The 19,799-nt window shown below is 35.9% G+C and overlaps 1 protein-coding gene across 1 annotated transcript in view; it reads right to left on the bottom strand.

The window, feature by feature from the left end:
* Window positions 1-4,222: 4,222 nt before the first annotated feature.
* Window positions 4,223-19,799, bottom strand: part of LOC132557604 (mucin-3B-like) — a 41,344-nt gene continuing 25,767 nt past the window's right edge. Inside the window, exons 5-19 of the mRNA XM_060222113.1 lie at window positions 18,990-19,088; window positions 18,074-18,189; window positions 16,163-16,459; window positions 15,227-15,431; window positions 13,588-13,824; window positions 9,719-9,919; window positions 9,018-9,278; window positions 8,620-8,818; window positions 7,969-8,138; window positions 7,544-7,708; window positions 6,801-6,929; window positions 6,297-6,341; window positions 5,237-5,324; window positions 4,677-4,871; window positions 4,223-4,454 (exon numbers count right to left, since the gene is read on the bottom strand). Of these exons, the coding sequence (XP_060078096.1) occupies window positions 4,223-4,454; window positions 4,677-4,871; window positions 5,237-5,324; window positions 6,297-6,341; window positions 6,801-6,929; window positions 7,544-7,708; window positions 7,969-8,138; window positions 8,620-8,818; window positions 9,018-9,278; window positions 9,719-9,919; window positions 13,588-13,824; window positions 15,227-15,431; window positions 16,163-16,459; window positions 18,074-18,189; window positions 18,990-19,088 (2,639 nt within the window). The remainder of the gene's footprint in view (window positions 4,455-4,676; window positions 4,872-5,236; window positions 5,325-6,296; window positions 6,342-6,800; window positions 6,930-7,543; window positions 7,709-7,968; window positions 8,139-8,619; window positions 8,819-9,017; window positions 9,279-9,718; window positions 9,920-13,587; window positions 13,825-15,226; window positions 15,432-16,162; window positions 16,460-18,073; window positions 18,190-18,989; window positions 19,089-19,799) is intronic.

Raw genomic sequence — 19,799 nt, forward strand, 5'->3', positions numbered from 1 at the left:
ACTTCATTTCATAGGCTACATCGTCTTACGAGATATATTCGCACTGTTGCTCATTACATAGTTTATCACTGCTCCTCGTTGGGCTCATTAACACCGATACGGCTGACTGATCACACTCAGTCATTCGGACCGAAGCCAGGGAATTTCTACCTGAGACAAGGTGACGCCTCAATGTTCCACACAAAAATTAACATTTTTGGTAGAATTTAGAAGTAGTGGACACAAAACGCAGTATCCAACTCAACATTGTTAGAATCATCCGTATTTAATTAATTAAGATAAAGAAGAGAAAAAATCAGGGCCGAACAACACATTTGACTCATCCGATGTCTTCAGTTTAAGCCTGTTCGACACAAGCAAGTTTTACTGTATACAGAAGATAAAATAGCGTTGTCGCAATATGAAAATATACTTTATTTATCGATATGTTACAGCTTTATAGTAATTTAGAAATGTTAGATATCTTATTCAGGGTAACATTGCAGACTAAGCAAAGGAGCTAATTAACATATCACATTTACAGATTGGCATCTTTTGTATTATTCTGCAGTTCACACTTTCTACTAAACAATTCCCCTGTAAAACTTTGTTAGATATTACACACACATTAAGTTCCGACAGGTAGATAGCATACCTGTCTCGTCGGTATGCAAGACAATATTGCAAATGTATATGTACCGAAGCAAGACATGTTTTACGGCCCCACACATTTACAACAAAAGATTGGTTCAAATATCTGTATAAAATATTTCATCATATCTGTACTATTTCATTACGTTACAATGTTAATGAGCAAAAATTGGTCATATATTGTTTTTCAATAACATGTTCTTTGATTGACGTTTTAAACAGAAAAATGCCTAAAAGCTTAGTGTAACTACATATACAGTAATTGGTTTAACTTTTGATAATTCTAATTACCAAGGTAACAAAATTTCTATAAAATTATTAATAATAATAAATGTTATTTTGTTACCTGTCTTACAGACCTATGTAGAATGAAAACAAATAATAAGCAAAGTTGTGCAAATCATTGTACAATATATAACATACAGTATAACAAAGTTCGAGAATATGTCTATAACAAAGATGATTAAAATGAATACATGATTTAATTTAACCAGCTATGTGGTAACAAAAATACAAGCGATGTATGATTCTATTGTAAATAATGATTTTTAAAAAGGACTCAATTATCGCTATTTTTCCAACAATTAAAATTATTTGGCACAATTAATGCATATTCATACCACTATTTTGTATGTGGTATGTTATTTATTATAAAATCTACAGCTTTTTATCTCTCTATATATATTATATTATTTACAAAACATATTAGATATTATAAACATATATGTATTGATATAAACACAGGTTTTACTTCATAATTATCAACGATATGTAAAGAACAAAAATTAATTTTATTCTCCTATCTATCTCTGAAAGCACTAGGCATACCACTATGGAATATTCCTGTATGGTATTGATAGACGGGACAAGGATAAGAATGAATAATGGGAAGTATTACTATTTCTCAACGTGCATGATAACGAAAATGAAAAGTATTCATATACTGTTAAGGTTATTCTATTCGATGGTTCAAATTTTCAAAGTTTACCAAAGCTTTTGTCAGAAGTCATGAAAGGTTACTTTATGTCATCTATCAGAAACTATACAAAAGACACCCAAGGGAATAGTACCTTTCAATTCAAATTTCCACTTAGATACAGCAGACTTCGATACTAAATTCAGCTGAATGTATGTTTTCAATGTGGTTTATTTCATCTTCGTTTATGCTAGAAAATAGAACCCCACGAATATTACAACCTACACAGTATCATAATATTATGTCCTCACATAAGCACTTTTGTAAATCATTCCATCAGGTAATTGTCAGAGGAATTTCATAACTGGCACTTCAGCGATGATGACAAACTGGTTTTCATGACTATTCAAACGTATAATTGCAGCATATGTCTTTGCTGATCAATTCAGTTTAGATATTCTCACGCGTAATTCTATCGATTATCTTCAGATATTTCCAGAAATGTCACAGTATTCTCCGTAAATAGATTCGTGTGGTTTATTATTGGCAGGTATTTACGGTTTTATCTTCAAAGATTTCCAGGCATTTCATTGAGATCACTGAGACTTCCAGGAATATCTTATCACCAGAGACTTCCAGGAACATCTTATCTCTAGAGACTTCCAGGAAAATCTTATCTCTAGAGACTTCCAGGAAAATCTTATCACCAAAGACTTCTGGGAATATCTTATCACGAAGGATTTCCGGGAATATCTTATTACCAGCAACTTCCGGGAAAATCTTATCATCCAAGACATCTAGGAATATCTTCCTAGACTTCCGGAGATATCTTATCTCCCTAGACTTCCGGAGATATCCGCGGATCCATGAGTCCATTGATCATGTTGATCACTTCTGTTCATACGTCTCAGTAGCTGTCATCGAGCTGGAATTCAAATAATGGATGTCATTACCATTGAAAGCTATGTTATTACAATCAAAGAAATTATTTACTCTTTTTATCTAATAACTTATACGTTCGCCTTCAGTGGTTCACTTTGTCAAATTTAATGAACATGAGCACGATATTTCCTACCGCCCTCTCTAATCCATCCAATTTTAGATTACTTCCTTACACACACATCACTTTTACTTACACGTGGGTAAATTCTTTACTTACACGTGGGTAACTTCTTTACTTACACGTGGGTAAATTCTTTACTTACACGTGGGTAACTTCTTTACTTACACGTGGGTAAATTTTTTACTTACATGTGGGTAAATTCTTTTCTTACATGTGGGTAAATTCTTTACTTACATGTGGGTAAATTCTTTCCGTTTTGTAGATCGGTCTCCCAATGTTGAACTGAAATACATCAATTGACGCTAGTTGAAAAAATGGGAACCATTACAAAATTTCCTCCTGAAGAGGCTATTATCTATATCCATGATCAGACACACAAGCGACAATGTAATGGATGAAGACACAGCTTGTGTCCAAATTAATTACGTTTGAAAAAAATGACTTGAATATTTTAATGTACATAGAGAGGCATATCTACAAACCAGTGCTTAATCTTTATTTAGTTTCCAGAAGAATATCGTACACAATCTTATTGTACGTCCACAAACGGATTCGCTTAGCAATATAAACAAACCAACAAAAATACCCTTCACAATTTCCCTTGAGGGCTAAAATCTCTGTAAAAAATCAGTAAAACTAAAGTATGAATGACACTGAAGTTAAACCGACAACAGTTGTGATCACTGAGAAAACAAAATGCTTATAGGGAGGACGATAAATACATACATGCTCGATGTGTCGGAATTCAGGTAAAAAATCAACAAAATCGATATCAGCTTGGATAGCTAAACTAAACATGTAGAGATGATTTTCGTGTTTGTACCCACCTCCTCTTCCTGTAGTAATATATTGTTACACCATTCAGGAGTTGTATCTAAACCTGAAAATGTACATCGTTTATAATAATCAGCATATTATTCAGGTGGTGCTTACTCAACTTTACTATTTTAAAAACTGTGTATACTATTTAAAACAATTAAATTATATTATGATTTATTCATTAATGTACTATCAAACTTCAATTTTCAAAGGAAGAAAAAAACCCTCGCTTATGGAGTGTTCGAAGACATGAACAAATTTGTGTTGTTGAGTAGTAGTATTCGTCAAGAATCACAGATTAAAAAAAAATCACTCATCGATAAAACGAAATTCCTTTTTTATAAATTTCAAACAAAACAAACTATGTTGTTATTATTGTTAGTAAATTCATAAAAGCTGAGTACATTTTTTATTACTATCATTTTGCGTTTGTTAATCACACGACCACATACAGTTAATCCCACGACCAGAGAACATTAACAACAACACAAGACATTGGCTCACGGACATTCCCATTAGTCTACCCTGATCTTATAGTAAACAAACACATACCATATCTCCCATTGTTATATACACGCATGCTGTCTTGATACTAATTCTAATAAAAAAAGTCAGGCAAACGAGTATTTAACAAGACACTTAGATTTGTTACTGTAAAACACACTCACCTGTCGGTATACAAATAACTCTAGATAAATAAAGAAACAGCATTAAGTAACGCCGACAGTCCTGTCCGAGGTCACTTTCACCCATACCTATCCTTACGTTGTAATGTTTTGAATCAATTTATAGCTTTAACCATCTTGAAAATGCTTACTTTGATCGTCGAAAGAATTTGCTGGTGCACTTGAGTTCGTCTCGTTGTCATAAGGGTAAGTGATAGGGAATTGTAGAGGAGGCTCCCTTTGAACCGTTGGTGCCGTGTCGTTCCATGTACTAGGAGAGCCGTAAAATTGGCGCCAATTGTTGTTAAACCGAGGTAGGAATATTGAGGAAGGCACTGCGTAAGATCCTCGAATTCCGTAACTGAAAAAAGATTTCCACAAGATGTAATTAATAATGTAATGGTTTATTTCATATATTGTTTGCTGGCTTCTGTCTGTGTTTCGCGACCTTGTAATCGATACAATGTCATTTTGCTAGTATTGAAATGCTTTCTGACATAAATTAGGGATACCAATCGTCAGGAAATTTACCGATCACGAAATAGGAGTTTTCGAGCCTGTTGACCTTCAGATAATGACTTACCTATCCTGATCTGATTCTTCATCTAGACTTCTTTTCTTGCGCCTGCGTACCACTGTCAATATGCAGCAAAATGTAGCAACCGCGATTGCCACGGCTGCAGCAGTTGGAAGGAGAATCTCCACGACCCAGTCACCATCTTGGGCTCTCGGTACTGTGGAAAACTCGCACAGGTCACCGTGATAACCGGGACTACACCTATTGAAGACAATTTCATATCAAGTATATTTGCTTATTCATCAAAGGGACGTAATCTGCATGCCATGCTTTAATTCATGGCACAGTTCAGATTGTAAACTAGTACCTGAAGTTGTTCTAAAATGATCTGATTAAAATTATAAATTTGATTTAATTATGGAGTTAGTGTCTTCAAAGGTGTCATTCACTTATGTGTCTATTATACAAACCATATCAACTTTCTATGTCCTTATTTTTCTTAGTGATGTATTGTTATCATTTACTGTAAGCCTTATATTCGCTCCTTGTACTATTGCTTAGCTAAGTGATCATTTCACAACACACAACACTCAACAAATAAGCAAATATATGTAAATGTAACTTACACACAAATGGAATCGTTAGTGTTCTGGAGCTCACAGGTTCCATTGTTCTGACACTTGTGCGTTTCATTGTAATATCCACACACATCCACTGAAACGAGATGAAAATGTTGAATGGAGTAAGCTTTTCTACATGTGAAGAAGGAAACAAGAACATGTCAACATAATCATAATCCTCCAAACTCAAATTCAATAAAACCAGGCCAAAATATGAACTAAAGTAAGATTTAAATGGAAACTAATGAAAAAAAGCAATGGGAGTAAGACCAGTTGTTTCGGGAGAGTAAGCGTTTTCTGCTAAATCTTCAACATCCACTATGTAAATTTTGGTAAATCCAGTAAGTAATGTCACGTTCTCATATGACAACAATGTATACAACAAGGCAATTAAAAGGCAAACTAACGAGCATCAAACACGTCCGCCTTCACACAAAGAAATACTATGTTTCTCAATGACGACCATAACACTTCCCAAAATCTTGATGATGGGAACAGGCCTTTGGATATTTAATCAACTGTTACTTATGTATATTTTGTCGTATCAGTATACAACTGTAATTCTATGGTCATTTTATGATTAGTTTGTATCTTAACAAAGAATTCCTCGTGTCTTTTGAGCTACATTCCACGCAAATTCACTGAGGACCTATAGTTATGATGTTGGGCTGACTTAGATCGAGTAAAAAGGCGTAAATATCATTCCCAACAGTATATTGATGCGCCACATGTATGGATTCATACACTTTCTGGTTATGTCGCTTTTATTTTCTACACCGTTGTATTTTACCAGTGTTGCCGAGATTAGCTTATTAAGACTGAATTTTTCTGAACATCTGGTGACCTGTTGATGGTATTGAAGTATTATTGCATGTCATTACTACACCGAGATTTACTTAGTCTCGTTATATTCCGTTACATAATACCGACAATATTGAGCTGTTGAAAAGAAGATACTTCCAATGCCGATGTTCTATAGCAGGCAAGTGATATTCTGTTCAAAGAGTTCAGGTATGATTTGAAGTATATTTGATGATGATAAACAACAGAGGTTGTCGAACCTTACCTGGTGCGCGTGCGGTGGTGAATTCTGGGGCGGTTGTTTCTGGAACTGAAAATAGATATAGTTTTGCTTATCATTGTTATTGAAAAGAAATCGTACGATAATGCAACGATATACACTGCTGGTGAACTTAAGTCCACAGGGTTTCACGACATCTACATGCCGTTAATTCGTCTGAAAAGTGGCAGAGATCAAGATATGACATTGTTTTGGAATCCTCTCAAATGTAAAATTTTGGGGTTAGTACACCCTCGATTGGGTTTTCGTCGACCATTTTTACCAATTGCAGGTTTCTTTGGTCTCCTCCAAGTATTTAACAGTTAAGATCCTCAAAATCGCTAAAAGGACGAAACAGCTGCATGATGCAGTTTAATTCGTCATCTAGCTATACTCTATCTAACTCTAGATTTGTTTAGAATATTGCTATTCACTTGTATGTCTTATGTACAATCTTTCAGAATACTATAACTGATATTCAAAGACATACAAGTATACGGGTATGCTTACTTGAAATACACATGGATCCGTTCCAGAATGTCGAACGTTCACAGCGGCATGTGTAGTTACCATTAGTATTCAAACAGGTACCCGGTTGATTGTCGCAGAGGGTCGAGTTTTCTTGGCATTCGTCTATCTCTGAAATGTAACACGAATATACTGCAATGCGTCAAAGATCTGTACAAATCAATGTGACACCAAGACACTGGAATGTGATATCGGGACATTGATATGTGACACTGAGACACTGGAATATGACACCGGTAAACAGAAATGTGATTCCAGGACACTAAAATGTGGCACTGGTAAACAGAAATGTGATATCGGAACATTGAAATATGACACCGGTAAACAGAAATGTGACACTGAGACACTGGAATGTGATATCGCGACATTGAAATGTGATTCCAGGACACTAAAATGTGACACTGGTAAACAGAAATGTGATTCCAGGACACTAAAATGTGACACTGGTAAACAGAAATGTGACATAGAAACACTGAAATGTGATATCAGGAAATTAAAATTTGTGACATTAAACAAAATATGAAACACTGAAATGTGGTACTCGACACTGAAATGAGACCACGGTAAACAGAAATCGGATACAAGCAAAATAACACAGCAGTCAATATGTATATAATAAATAATCTTACTTTTTTTCGAATAAAGACTATAACCCGAGACTCCTACGGTACCTATAGCGTATGTAACTTCTGTGTTAATTCTCCTGATATGCTAGTCATACATACCGAAACAATCGGACCCTATCTTCCTGTAACCAGAGGGACACACGCTGCACCTGTAAGGATTCTTCTGTTTGAGCTGCTCTGCTGGAGTTAAGTCGGTGCAGTTCGAACCCCAGCTGACACATGGAGCTCCAAGGCAGCCATCGAAATCAAGCTCACAGTGGGATCCTGATAAAACAGACGTCTTTGTTTGATGGAAAAGACTGTATATATTCAAACAAAGTATTTTCGTCACATGAAAAAAAATCTTATTCTGAATCTTTAAAACACGGACAACATTTGATGAGAACGAGTCTTAGCTAGGAGCACATCAGAACTTAGCTACGTGGTTTGCTGGATTGATTCGTTAATCAAAGAGATACACGTTATCATAAACAGTGATGTTTGAAACTACGGTTGTGAATACGATTTGAATTCTAGAAACTGACCTGTCCACCCAATCTGACAGTCACATGAAGCCAGCCGAAAGTGATCTGTGGGTTGTTTGAGGGTGAGAAGTCTATCAAATCTACAAACACCGTGTCCACTACAGTCGCACAGATTGACTTCATACTGTAGAGTTTCCGACACTAGTCCCTGTCCAGCTTCTCCAGTGAAACTAGAACAATATTTCAACAAATGATAAATAACTTTGATATCATAAAATATATTAACCAGTCATGTTGGCATTTTCTTTAATGACATTTCATTGCAAATACAGATGACTGTTTCGCAATGCGTTTGTTATCTATTTATGTTGTGTTTCTTTGTAAAGTGAGTCTTGTTTCGATATTACGGAGACCGTATTTACAGTGAAGATGACTTGTTGCTGTGGTTACATTTGCTATGTTGGTGACGATGTGTTGATTGATATGGTGGAATGGCGAGTTATGTCAATGATGCTGATGGTTTGTTGATAAAGTCCCCTTCTTCCCATCAATATAACAACATGTGTTTGTATATTAATGAAAAATTAGCGTTTGTCTTTCCAAAAGAATACCAAACCCAAAAGTACAGCGTATTATCTTTACACAAACAACAAAATTATTTAAGCCAAAGACCGAAAAGTCCTAAAGAAAAGGATTATTGTTTAGACTGACCTGAGTTGTACTTCCTCTAGGGAGACAGGAGTCCATTTAAATACTACATCGGTGCCGTTGTCTAGGCAGGTGGCGTTGAAGTCGCTGTTACATTTTACAGTCACGCCTGGCGCATGCGTTAAGTACAGCGACATTTCTTTACCAACAGTCACGTTCACGATCCGACTTCCACTTGCCTCAAGTGGAGGAATTCGAGTTTCTGAGATTAAAAATAATATCAAACCTATCATTTACAATCATAAACATGTGACTAGATTTTTTAAAATTAGTTTTCACCATTATTCTTTCACTGTCGTTTTCAATATGAAATTATAGATCCAACTAAATAATGACTGTCTTAAAATTTTATATATGTCTGATGAAATCAAAAGGGTGATATAAAAAAAAATGTGTCTTACGCAATATTTGCTTTTGGTTCAAGATGGCGCCTGCTGCCATCAAGGTTTGATTTGCAGCCGTTCTATCCTTGAGAGCAAGTCTGGTGTACAGACAGGCTTTAGACACCACTGTATTGGCCAGTGCACAAGCAATGTAATCGGTGGAGTTCATGTCCTGATAAACGCCAGGGTACTTTTCGTCCAGGAAAAAAGGAGCGACATCAGTTGCGTTTACTGACCAGTTTTGAGACAAAGAAGAGTTGTTATCAGGCGAAACTTCCCCTATATTGAGAGAACAAAATATCGTCAACATCTCAGTACGAGTGACATGGCTCTGAATATTCTAGTTCAGAAGTAGGGAACTTTATACATAGAAAAAAAAGAAAAATAATTTTTACTAATTCAACATAGCAAACAATGGAAAAGGGATATTTCTAATATATATATATATATATAGCTATTCAAATTTTGTCTCTGTTTATTCAGATTTCTTTTCCTCGTCCAGCAATGAGATTAAGGAATATATTTTTCAACCCCAGATGATAAGATTTTTTTATACTTTGCAGTTAAGTTCAGAAGAGCACACTGATCATACAAATAAATCTTGTTTATGTCTTTAATAGATAATTATACATATGCATAGTGTTGTGTGATTACATCTTCCTCCAAAAATAGTTTTACGACAATACTGATACCGAATCTATTGTTTAACAAGAACTTACAACTCATCATCTGTGTGTAGATTTCCCTGTCGGTAGAATTAAACGGAAGTGGCTTGTTCGTTTTACCGCGCATGCTTAGGTCATCGGATATGTTGGTGTTGGCTGTTCCAAGTAATCCTTTAGTGTTCTTAACAATCCCGGGAGGAGTGACAACAACCGTTGAAATGGACCCTCCCGTTTCACAGAATGTTGTCGAAAAATCTTTTGAAATATAAAATTACAGTTTTATTTTATATCATTGACAATAGCCATGTTTCTCTTAAAATAGACTTCATGTTTTCAACCGGATACATAATATTGATATTTTGGACGCCACCCACCTGGTGATTCCACAAGAACGACACAGTTATCCGCGTTCTTGTAGACGGTCAGATTTTGATACGTCTTACGAAATTTGGGATCTCGGTTAAAACTGTTCGTCAGTGATTCTCCAGCCACAGTAAGATTAATACCTGGAAAAGCAATGATTTATTAATACTCGTGAGAGAGAGTGATGTGCGCACTTAAACTCAAACTGAAATAAAGCTGAGGGAGTATAAGGAAGTTGTTTATGTTGACACCTGGATATTTACCTGTCCATTTGTTGTTTGTGTTGTTACGGGTATATCAATTTTTGATGTTAACAGGTATGATATTTACCTGTCCATTTGTTATTTGTGTTGTTACGTGTATATCAATTTGTGATGTTAACAGGTATGATATTTACCTGTCCCTTTGATGTTTGTGTTGTTACGGGTATATCAATTTGTGATGTTAACAGGTATAATATTTACCTGTCCATTTGTTGTTGGTGTTGTTACGTGTATATCAATTTGTGATGTTAACAGGTATGATATTTACCTGTCCCTTTGATGTTTGTGTTGTTACGGGTATATCAATTTGTGATGTTAACAGGTATAATATTTACCTGTCCATTTGTTGTTGGTGTTGTTACGTGTATATCAATTTGTGATGTTAACAGGTATGATATTTACCTGTCCCTTTGATGTTTGTGTTGTTACGTGTATATCAATTTGTGATGTTAACAGGTATAATATTTACCTGTCCATTTGTTGTTGGTGTTGTTACGTGTATATCAAGTTGTGATGTTAACAGGTATGATATTTACCAGTCCATTTGTTGTTGGTGTTGTTACGTGTAAATCAATTTGTGATGTTAACAGGTATGATATTTACCAGTCCATTTGATGTTTGTGTTGTTACGGGTATATCAATTTGTGATGTTAACAGGTATGATATTTACCTGTCCATTTGATGTTTGTGTTGTTACGGGTATATCAATTTGTGATGTTAACAGGTATGATATTTACCTGTCCTTTTGTTGTTGGTGTTGTTACGGGTATATCAATTTGTGATGTTAACAGGTATGATATTTACCTGTCCATTTGTTGTTGGTGTTGTTACGGGTATATCAATTTGTGATGTTAACAGGTATGATATTTACCTGTCCATTTGTTGTTGGTGTTGTTACGTGTAGATCAATTTGTGATGTTAACAGGTATGATATTTACCTGTCCATTTGATGTTTGTGTTGTTACGGGTATATCAATTTGTGATGTTAACAGGTATGATATTTACCTGTCCATTTGATGTTTGTGTTGTTACGGGTATATCAATTTGTGATGTTAACAGGTATGATATTTACCTGTCCTTTTGTTGTTGGTGTTGTTACGGGTATATCAATTTGTGATGTTAACAGGTATGATATTTACCTGTCCATTTGTTGTTGGTGTTGTTACGTGTATATCAATTTGTGATGTTAACAGGTATGATATTTACCTGTCCTTTTGTTGTTGGTGTTGTTACGGGTATATCAATTTGTGATGTTAACAGGTATGATATTTACCTGTCCATTTGTTGTTGGTGTTGTTACGTGTATATCAATTTGTGATGTTAACAGGTATGATATTTACCTGTCCATTTGTTGTTTGTGTTGTTACGGGTATATCAATTTGTGATGTTAACAGGTATGATATTTACCTGTCCATTTGTTGTTGGTGTTGTTACGTGTATATCAATTTGTGATGTTAACAGGTATGATATTTACCTGTCCATTTGTTGTTGGTGTTGTTACGTGTATATCAAGTTGTGATGTTAACAGGTATGATATTTACCCGTCCATATGTTGTTGGTGTTGTTACGGGTATATCAATTTGTGATGTTAACAGGTATGATATTTACCTGTCCATTTGATGTTTGTGTTGTTACGTGTATATCAATTTGTGATGTTAACAGGTATGATATTTACCTGTCCATTTGTTGTTTATGATGTTAAAGATGTTATTCGCCTGTCAGTTTGTTTGTGGTTTGTGATGTTGACGAGTATGCTATTCACCTGTCTGTTTGTTTGTGGTTTGTGATGTTGACGAGTATGTTATTCACCTGTCTGTTTGTTTGTGGTTTGTGATGTTGACGAGTATGTTATTCACCTGTCTGTTTGTTTGTGGTTTGTGATGTTGACGAGTATGTTATTCACCTGTCTGTTTGTGGTTTGTGATGTTGACGAGTATGTTATTCACCTGTCTGTTTGTTTGTGGTTTGTGATGTTGACGAGTATGTTATTCACCTGTCTGTTTGTTTGTGGTTTGTGATGTTGACGAGTATGTTATTCACCTGTCTGTTTGTTTGTGGTTTGTGATGTTGACGAGTAAGTTATTCACCTGTCAGTTTGTTTGTGGTTTGTGATGTTGACGAGTATGTTATTCACCTGTCTGTTTGTTTGTGGTTTGTGATGTTGACGAGTATGTTATTCACCTGTCAGTTTGTTTGTGGTTTGTGATGTTGACGAGTATGTTATTTACCTGTCAGTTTGTTTGTGGTTTGTGATGTTGACGAGTATGTTATTCGCCTGTCTGTTTGTTTGTGGTTTGTGATGTTGACGAGTATGTTATTCGCCTGTCAGTTTGTTTGTGGTTTGTGATGTTGACGAGTATGTTATTCGCCTGTCTGTTTGTTTGTGGTTTGTGATGTTGACGAGTATGTTATTCGCCTGTCTGTTTGTTTGTGGTTTGTGATGTTGACGAGTATGTTATTCACCTGTCTGTTTGTGGTTTGTGATGTTGACGAGTATGCTATTCACCTGTCTGTTTGTTTGTGGTTTGTGATGTTTACGAGAATAAAAGTTACCTGTCTGTTTGTTTGTGGTTTGTGATGTTGACGAGTATGCTATTCACCTGTCTGTTTGTTTGTGGTTTGTGATGTTTACGAGAATGAAAGTTACCTGTCTGTTTGTTTGTGGTTTGTGATGTTGACGAGTATGTTATTCGCCTGTCTGTTTGTTTGTGGTTTGTGATGTTGACGAGTATGTTATTCGCCTGTCTGTTTGTTTGTGGTTTGTGATGTTGACGAGTATGCTATTCACCTGTCAGTTTGTTTGTGGTTTGTGATGTTGACGAGTATGTTATTCACCTGTCTGTTTGTTTGTGGTTTGTGATGTTGACGAGTATGTTATTCGCCTGTCTGTTTGTTTGTGGTTTGTGATGTTGACGAGTATGTTATTCACCTGTCTGTTTGTTTGTGGTTTGTGATGTTGACGAGTATGTTATTCACCTGTCAGTTTGTTTGTGGTTTGTGATGTTGACGAGTATGCTATTCACCTGTCTGTTTGTTTGTGGTTTGTGATGTTGACGAGTATGTTATTCACCTGTCTGTTTGTTTGTGGTTTGTGATGTTGACGAGTATGTTATTCACCTGTCTGTTTGTTTGTGGTTTGTGATGTTGACGAGTATGTTATTCACCTGTCAGTTTGTTTGTGGTTTGTGATGTTGACGAGTATGCTATTCACCTGTCAATTTGTGGTTTGTGATGTTGACGAGTATGTTATTCACCTGTCAATTTGTGGTTTGTGATGTTTACGAGAATGAAAGTTACCTGTCCGTTTGTCGTCCTGTGACACAGTTACGTTGGCGGCACCAACGAAACTGAAAGATGTGAAAACTGTCAGGTTGTTGTTGGGCTGCGTTGGATCTCCCTTTGTCCAAATGGGCTCCATTTGGCCCTGTAGAACTGATCCAGTGTCTGTTTGTGCCATCAAGTATTCTCCATTTCCACTAAACGTGTATTCTAATCCATCAAACGTTTGTATATTGGGGGATCCGAAGGCTACAGCTGTAACATAAACTTCAATGTTATACCGACTGTTAAACAGCTGGTCAAATCGACCAAGCTATATATACATCCTACTATTAATAAAGTGCAGTTCTCAACATAAGGAAAAATTATGTAAAATCACTCATTTATCTATCTATTCACTAATTTCATTGCAAAGCTTACCAATCACAGGCGGTTGATAGTTTGAACACGAGGGAACGACACGCCGGGAGTAATACTCTTGACACGTCCTATCATCCGTACAGCATGCATCACGTGCATCTATATCACGTGACTGATGTAGGGCGGGAAATCTCTGTTGGTGGAACCTGTAGAAGACACTCGGACCGCGTGTTCCTCTCAGTAACGAGCCTCTGACAGGGGTGTCGGTGGGATTGTAGCAGCAGTGCTGAGCAAGATAAACAGTAGGGAATGAGATTTGTACACATACATATTTGTATATCAACACAGCTTACGTCATTAGAGAAGATACGGTGAAGGTATGTTTTTGATACCTTGGAGCAAACAGGATGTTTTTAATGTTTTTTAATTCTAAGATATACGTACATGTATACATTTTTCATCCGCGAACATGACGAAAAAGGGAAAATCACTATTGCTATAGTATCCTTATATACATCTTCATGAGTTTTACCACAAAATCTGATTTATGTTGAGGAAGGTTAACATAACGACAAACTAATGAATAAGAGATGTAGCACCTTACTCGAGTCTGGGGATGACTTCTACCTTGTAAATCGTCTCTCTTGTTTTGTTGTTAATTCCAGCTCTAATTAATTTGTATGAATATTATATATATATACCCTGTTCGTTAAGATTATCCACATATTAAATATACATGTGATTGACTTGTAATATTAAAAAACAATGATTTACCAGTCCGTGTCCATTTTTTGTTGGTGTTATGAGGTCAGCACAGAACGTCTCATTATCAAAATAAAACTTTGGGTCTGCAAATATCTGAGAGGTCGAACATGGACATGCCGGAAAAGGACCAGTCAGGCTATCACGTGATTCCTGAACCAACCAATCACGACAGGTGGCAGTGGCGTGACTCACAGTGGATTCATTATATAGACTGAACAGCCATTTACCAATTCGTCCTGAAACAAAACTATACGTTATGATCTAATCACTCTGCATAACTAGGGTACTTTTTTTGGACGGCAACAGCTACCGGAACCACAAACATATCTATTTGTACCAGAAAGGTATTGTCACATCAAATTCAAAACTTTCATTGTTAATCCTAGAAATGATATTATCTTAATAATGATATCAGAAGCCATGCAACTACCTGTGCATTGGGAATTGCCAATTGTGGCGTGTGTTGTATTTACATGATTACTTTTCAATGAAAATGTGAGTAAGCCATGTCTAAGAAATTCAGGTATTTTACCTATGTTTCCTAGAGCATTGGACACGTCCACGGCGTTCGGTGTCCCGGTTCCACTGAAGAACGTGTTGTACCCGTCCGAGCCGAAATCGAGGCCTATAACAGGTGATCTGGCCAGACTGTAAGGTAGGGGATTGTTCTTGTCGTATTCGAATGCGACTTGGGTCCGATCTCCATCAGAGAACAGGACTAATCGGAAAGTTGTATTCTGGAATATACAACATCCTCAATTACTGCGCAGGATGTTATACTCTTACACTCTACCTCGTCCAGCTAAATAAGCGATATGGTTCTCAAATGTTTTACAAGTTTTTACAAGACATCACATCTACAGTGTGAAATACATCATGTAACTGATTTAATTGGCAAAACACTTCTCTTGATTTTTCTGCACAATCATCCTTATAGTCTGTACACATTTGTGATTTTAACGGCGATAAGATAATACAAATTTCTACCTAAATATGAACCATCATTGTTTTATTCTCTTTGTTTTTCAGTGTGTTATGATAATAAAAACATTTGTTGTACATGTACATGAAAATATATTATCAGCAATTAAGTTCAGTTGACGGTATCCATTCTACTAGTTCACACGTATAAAATATGATTTTATAAATCAGTCGATATATGAAATAAGGTACAAAACTGTCTTGTAATTTCGTTTATGACCGAAAAATAAAGCTTTACAGGCAAATAACCTATTCTGTGTTAATATTTACATGTTGTCTTATGCCTATGAAGTGTTTTAGAAACTAAAAATAGACAAGTCATTATCGACAATGTAATCTGTCAAATGAACGGCCATTTTCAGTGTGAGCCGTCACTGTGCCTACTACGGTATGACATTTTTAAAATCGTACTTGTACTTTAGCACTGTCGTTCAAATATAAATATCGGCAATATAGATAACATAACATCGCTTTTCTCAATACTCACTTCTTTCCCGTGGTAAATTTCCACTGGATGCGGAGACACTCGTTCCCAGTGTACATCCATCACCCATGTTGGGTTGAAGTCAGGTTCCAAGAAGGGGCGCCATTCCCGTGTGATGTTCGTGTTGTTGTTGGCGTTCATATATACGGTAGCGAACACGGAAGAATCTGTTGTGTTCCTAATGTCCAAGTCAGTCCAGAATGGTGCCAATGTAACTGTGTCGTTATTTCCAAGTGGCAGGGGACGGGGATTGTATCCTATCGTGTTGTTACCAAGGGAAACAAGTCCGTTGACGCTAACCTGTGAGTATAAATCTTTTGATATAAAAGTCCCCCAAAAATTGCATACGGATGTCTATCTCTATTAATCTCAACACTCTCGTCAACAGCAATTCAACTTAAGGCTGGTATACCCATATTCAGTGCAACATAATTTTATAATGTCATTCCAAGCTCCACCATTTTAAAACAGTTCATTTATTTTCCTTATATAACAGTCCGAGCATTAAGCGTAATTTATATCTTCAGTGTTTCGGTTTTTTCTCAGAAACGTAACAGTAGAGAAAGAATATAGTGACATACTTCGTATCCATATTATGACATTTCGGTGTGATAGTACTATATAATTTTCATTCTTCTGAGTACGGTTCGACGCAAACACTGTCCCCTGTGAAGTCAATTTATCGATAAGTCTTTTATACGATTCATGCGCTTAACATTTCAACTCTCCAGAGGCATAAATATCTCCAATTTTACAAAACCAATAACCTAGTGCTTCATCAAATTCAAGCCCATTCCTTGGAATTTAAGATCAGCCTTAAAAAGACGGTATATATTCCAGTGTTGAATGTCATGTTATTGTAGACTGCCATGAAGATATACCAGCAGGTACAAAGATAATCTCTACAATATGGAATGATGCAAACAGACGTTTTATCATCAATTATACTTATAACTGTTTGTATAGGTACAGGTACAAGTCTACTAACATGGATCTGTTTGTACAGGTACAAGTCTACTTACATGGATCTGTTTGTACAGGTACAAGTCAACTTAGATGGATCTGTTTGTACAGGTACAAGTCTACTAACATGGATCTGTTTGTACAGGTACAAGTCTACTAACATGGATCTGTTTGTACAGGTACAAGTCTCCTTACATGGATCTGTTTGTACAGGTACAGGTACAAGTCTACTTACATGGATCTGTTTGTACACTTACAAGTCTACTTAAATGGATCTGTTTAAACAGGTACAAGTCTACTTACATGGATCTGTTTGTACAGGTACAAGTCTACTTACATGGATCTGTTTGTACAGGTACAGGTACAAGTCTACTTACATGGATCTGTTTGTACACTTACAATTCTACTTACATGGGTCTGTTTGTACAGGTACAGGTACAAGTCTACTTACATGGATCTGTTTGTACAGGTACAGGTACAAGTCTACTTACATGGATCTGTTTAAACAGGTACAAGTCTACTTACATGGATCTGTTTGTACAGGTACAAGTCTACTTACATGGATCTGTTTAAACAGGTACAAGTCTACTTACATGGATCTGTTTGTACAGGTACAGGTACAAGTCTACTTACATGGATCTGTTTGTACACTTACAAGTCTACTTACATGGGTCTGTTTGTACAGGTACAGGTACAAGTCTACTTACATGGGTCTGTTTGTACAGGTACAAGTCTACTTACATGGATCTGTTTGTACACTTACAAGTCTACTTACATGGGTCTGTTTGTACAGGTACAAGTGTACTTACATGGATCTGTTTGTACACTTACAAGTCTACTTACATGGGTCTGTTTGTACAGGTACAAGTCTACTTAAATGGATCTGTTTGTACAGATTCAGGTACAAATCTACTTACATGGATCTGTTTGTACAGGTACAAGTCTACTTACATGGATCTGTTTGTACTTGTTCCCGTACACTGGGATGTTTACGCTGACTGGGATTTCCACAGACGTGCCATCATCTGTTTTATTCAGTACTATGGTAAATACATCGGTCGATAGCACTGCAAACACAAGTCGCACTAATTAGAAGTTTTCCTCGTGAAAGATTTCCACGAAAAGTACGATGGCCCGCAAGAGCCTGACAAAATGTTATGAAATTTTCACATCATCATGTATCATGCTACAATTTTGTATGGCACAAAAAAGATGTAAAAATTCACATTTTTGTGCATCATTGTTGGTACAAAATGTTTCAAAAGCATGAAAAAAAAATCATCTCGTTTCTTTTGTATGTTTCTGTACCAGAATAATGGTCGAAAACAACCATGGTACTGAAACATGTGAAACGAACAGAATGAAAGGTTACCAAGTATGACCAATTACACACTGATAAGGCTGTGATTACACCTAGAGACATTTTTATCGTATTGAATATCTGGTAATTTGATTATCAAACTACAGTTAATTTTTTTTCCAAGCATTACTTTCAAAACAAAACAAAAGGGGAAAAAACGCAAAAGGGAAGATGTTCTAATATAGGATTATATGACGTTGTATTTCTGATCCGTTCAGGTTGGAATAGCGAAGGATTCGTTGACCGTAATGATGGATTATGGATGATGAACTGACCTCGAAAACAAGATAGCTTGAAACACAATTGCATTTACGAATGAATTTTCTTGTCAAACGAGGCTGATGACACCGCTTACAAAATTTCAATTGCCACTAAATGTTTAGATCGCATAACATTTATATTTTTACGATGCTACACAAGACTTTTTCTTTGTAAAAGTTATTTTTGAATAATCACAATCCCTAAAGTATTATGTTAATTTTCAGCAAGTGGTTAACGACAACGTACCGGAAGTTGGAGTTGGAATATCTGATGTCACGTCTGTTGTAACGCTAGATGACGTTACGGAAGAACTTGAAGCACTGCTATCTGTAGAGTCTGTTTTTGCTAGACACAAAAAGAAAGAAAAACACCATGTAAGATTCTAGAAAACGTGCTTTTTTTTTTTACATATTCCTAAAGAAGATTATATATCCGTCATTTCATCTCGGATATTACCACATAGACTATACATAACGATAAATGGATTGCCCATAGAATTAAACATTGGCCCATGGCAATCGTTCATCTTTTAAATTGTAAGAGGAGATTTCATAACTCCCATCAATTAATCGATTTCTTAAATCCAACGTATGCATCGATTTGTATATGGACAGCTATTTAAATTTGTTCGGGAATATAAAAAGAAAAGAAATAAAAAATAAACAACCAAACAAACAAAAAAAAGAGAAGATAATTGGAAAATGATTTTACATGCGTCTCTCATGTATAGGTATTACTGACAGTAAGAGGGCGTTACTTTTAACGAGGAAATTATAAACATCAAAGCAGTACATCGCGTTAGATCCAATATTGTGCAAAGCGGGTTATACTTGCTGTGTCGTTATACACCAATGTGCAAGATAATACATTGTTAAGCTGTATACACTGTTATCACACCATACATTGTTAAGCTGTATACAAAACGTACATTGTTGTCATACTATACACTGTTTATCCATATAAATTGCTGTAACCTGAAACATTGTTTAGCGCTATACATTGTTGTAACAACATACATTGTTTACACTGTTAATCATTACTATTGTTACGTCATAT

The sequence above is a fragment of the Ylistrum balloti genome, unplaced genomic scaffold (genome assembly GCF_031769215.1).
Source record: "Ylistrum balloti isolate Yb309-2 unplaced genomic scaffold, AGI_CSIRO_Ybal_v1 Utg370700, whole genome shotgun sequence".
Classification (NCBI taxonomy): Eukaryota; Metazoa; Mollusca; class Bivalvia; order Pectinida; family Pectinidae; genus Ylistrum; species Ylistrum balloti.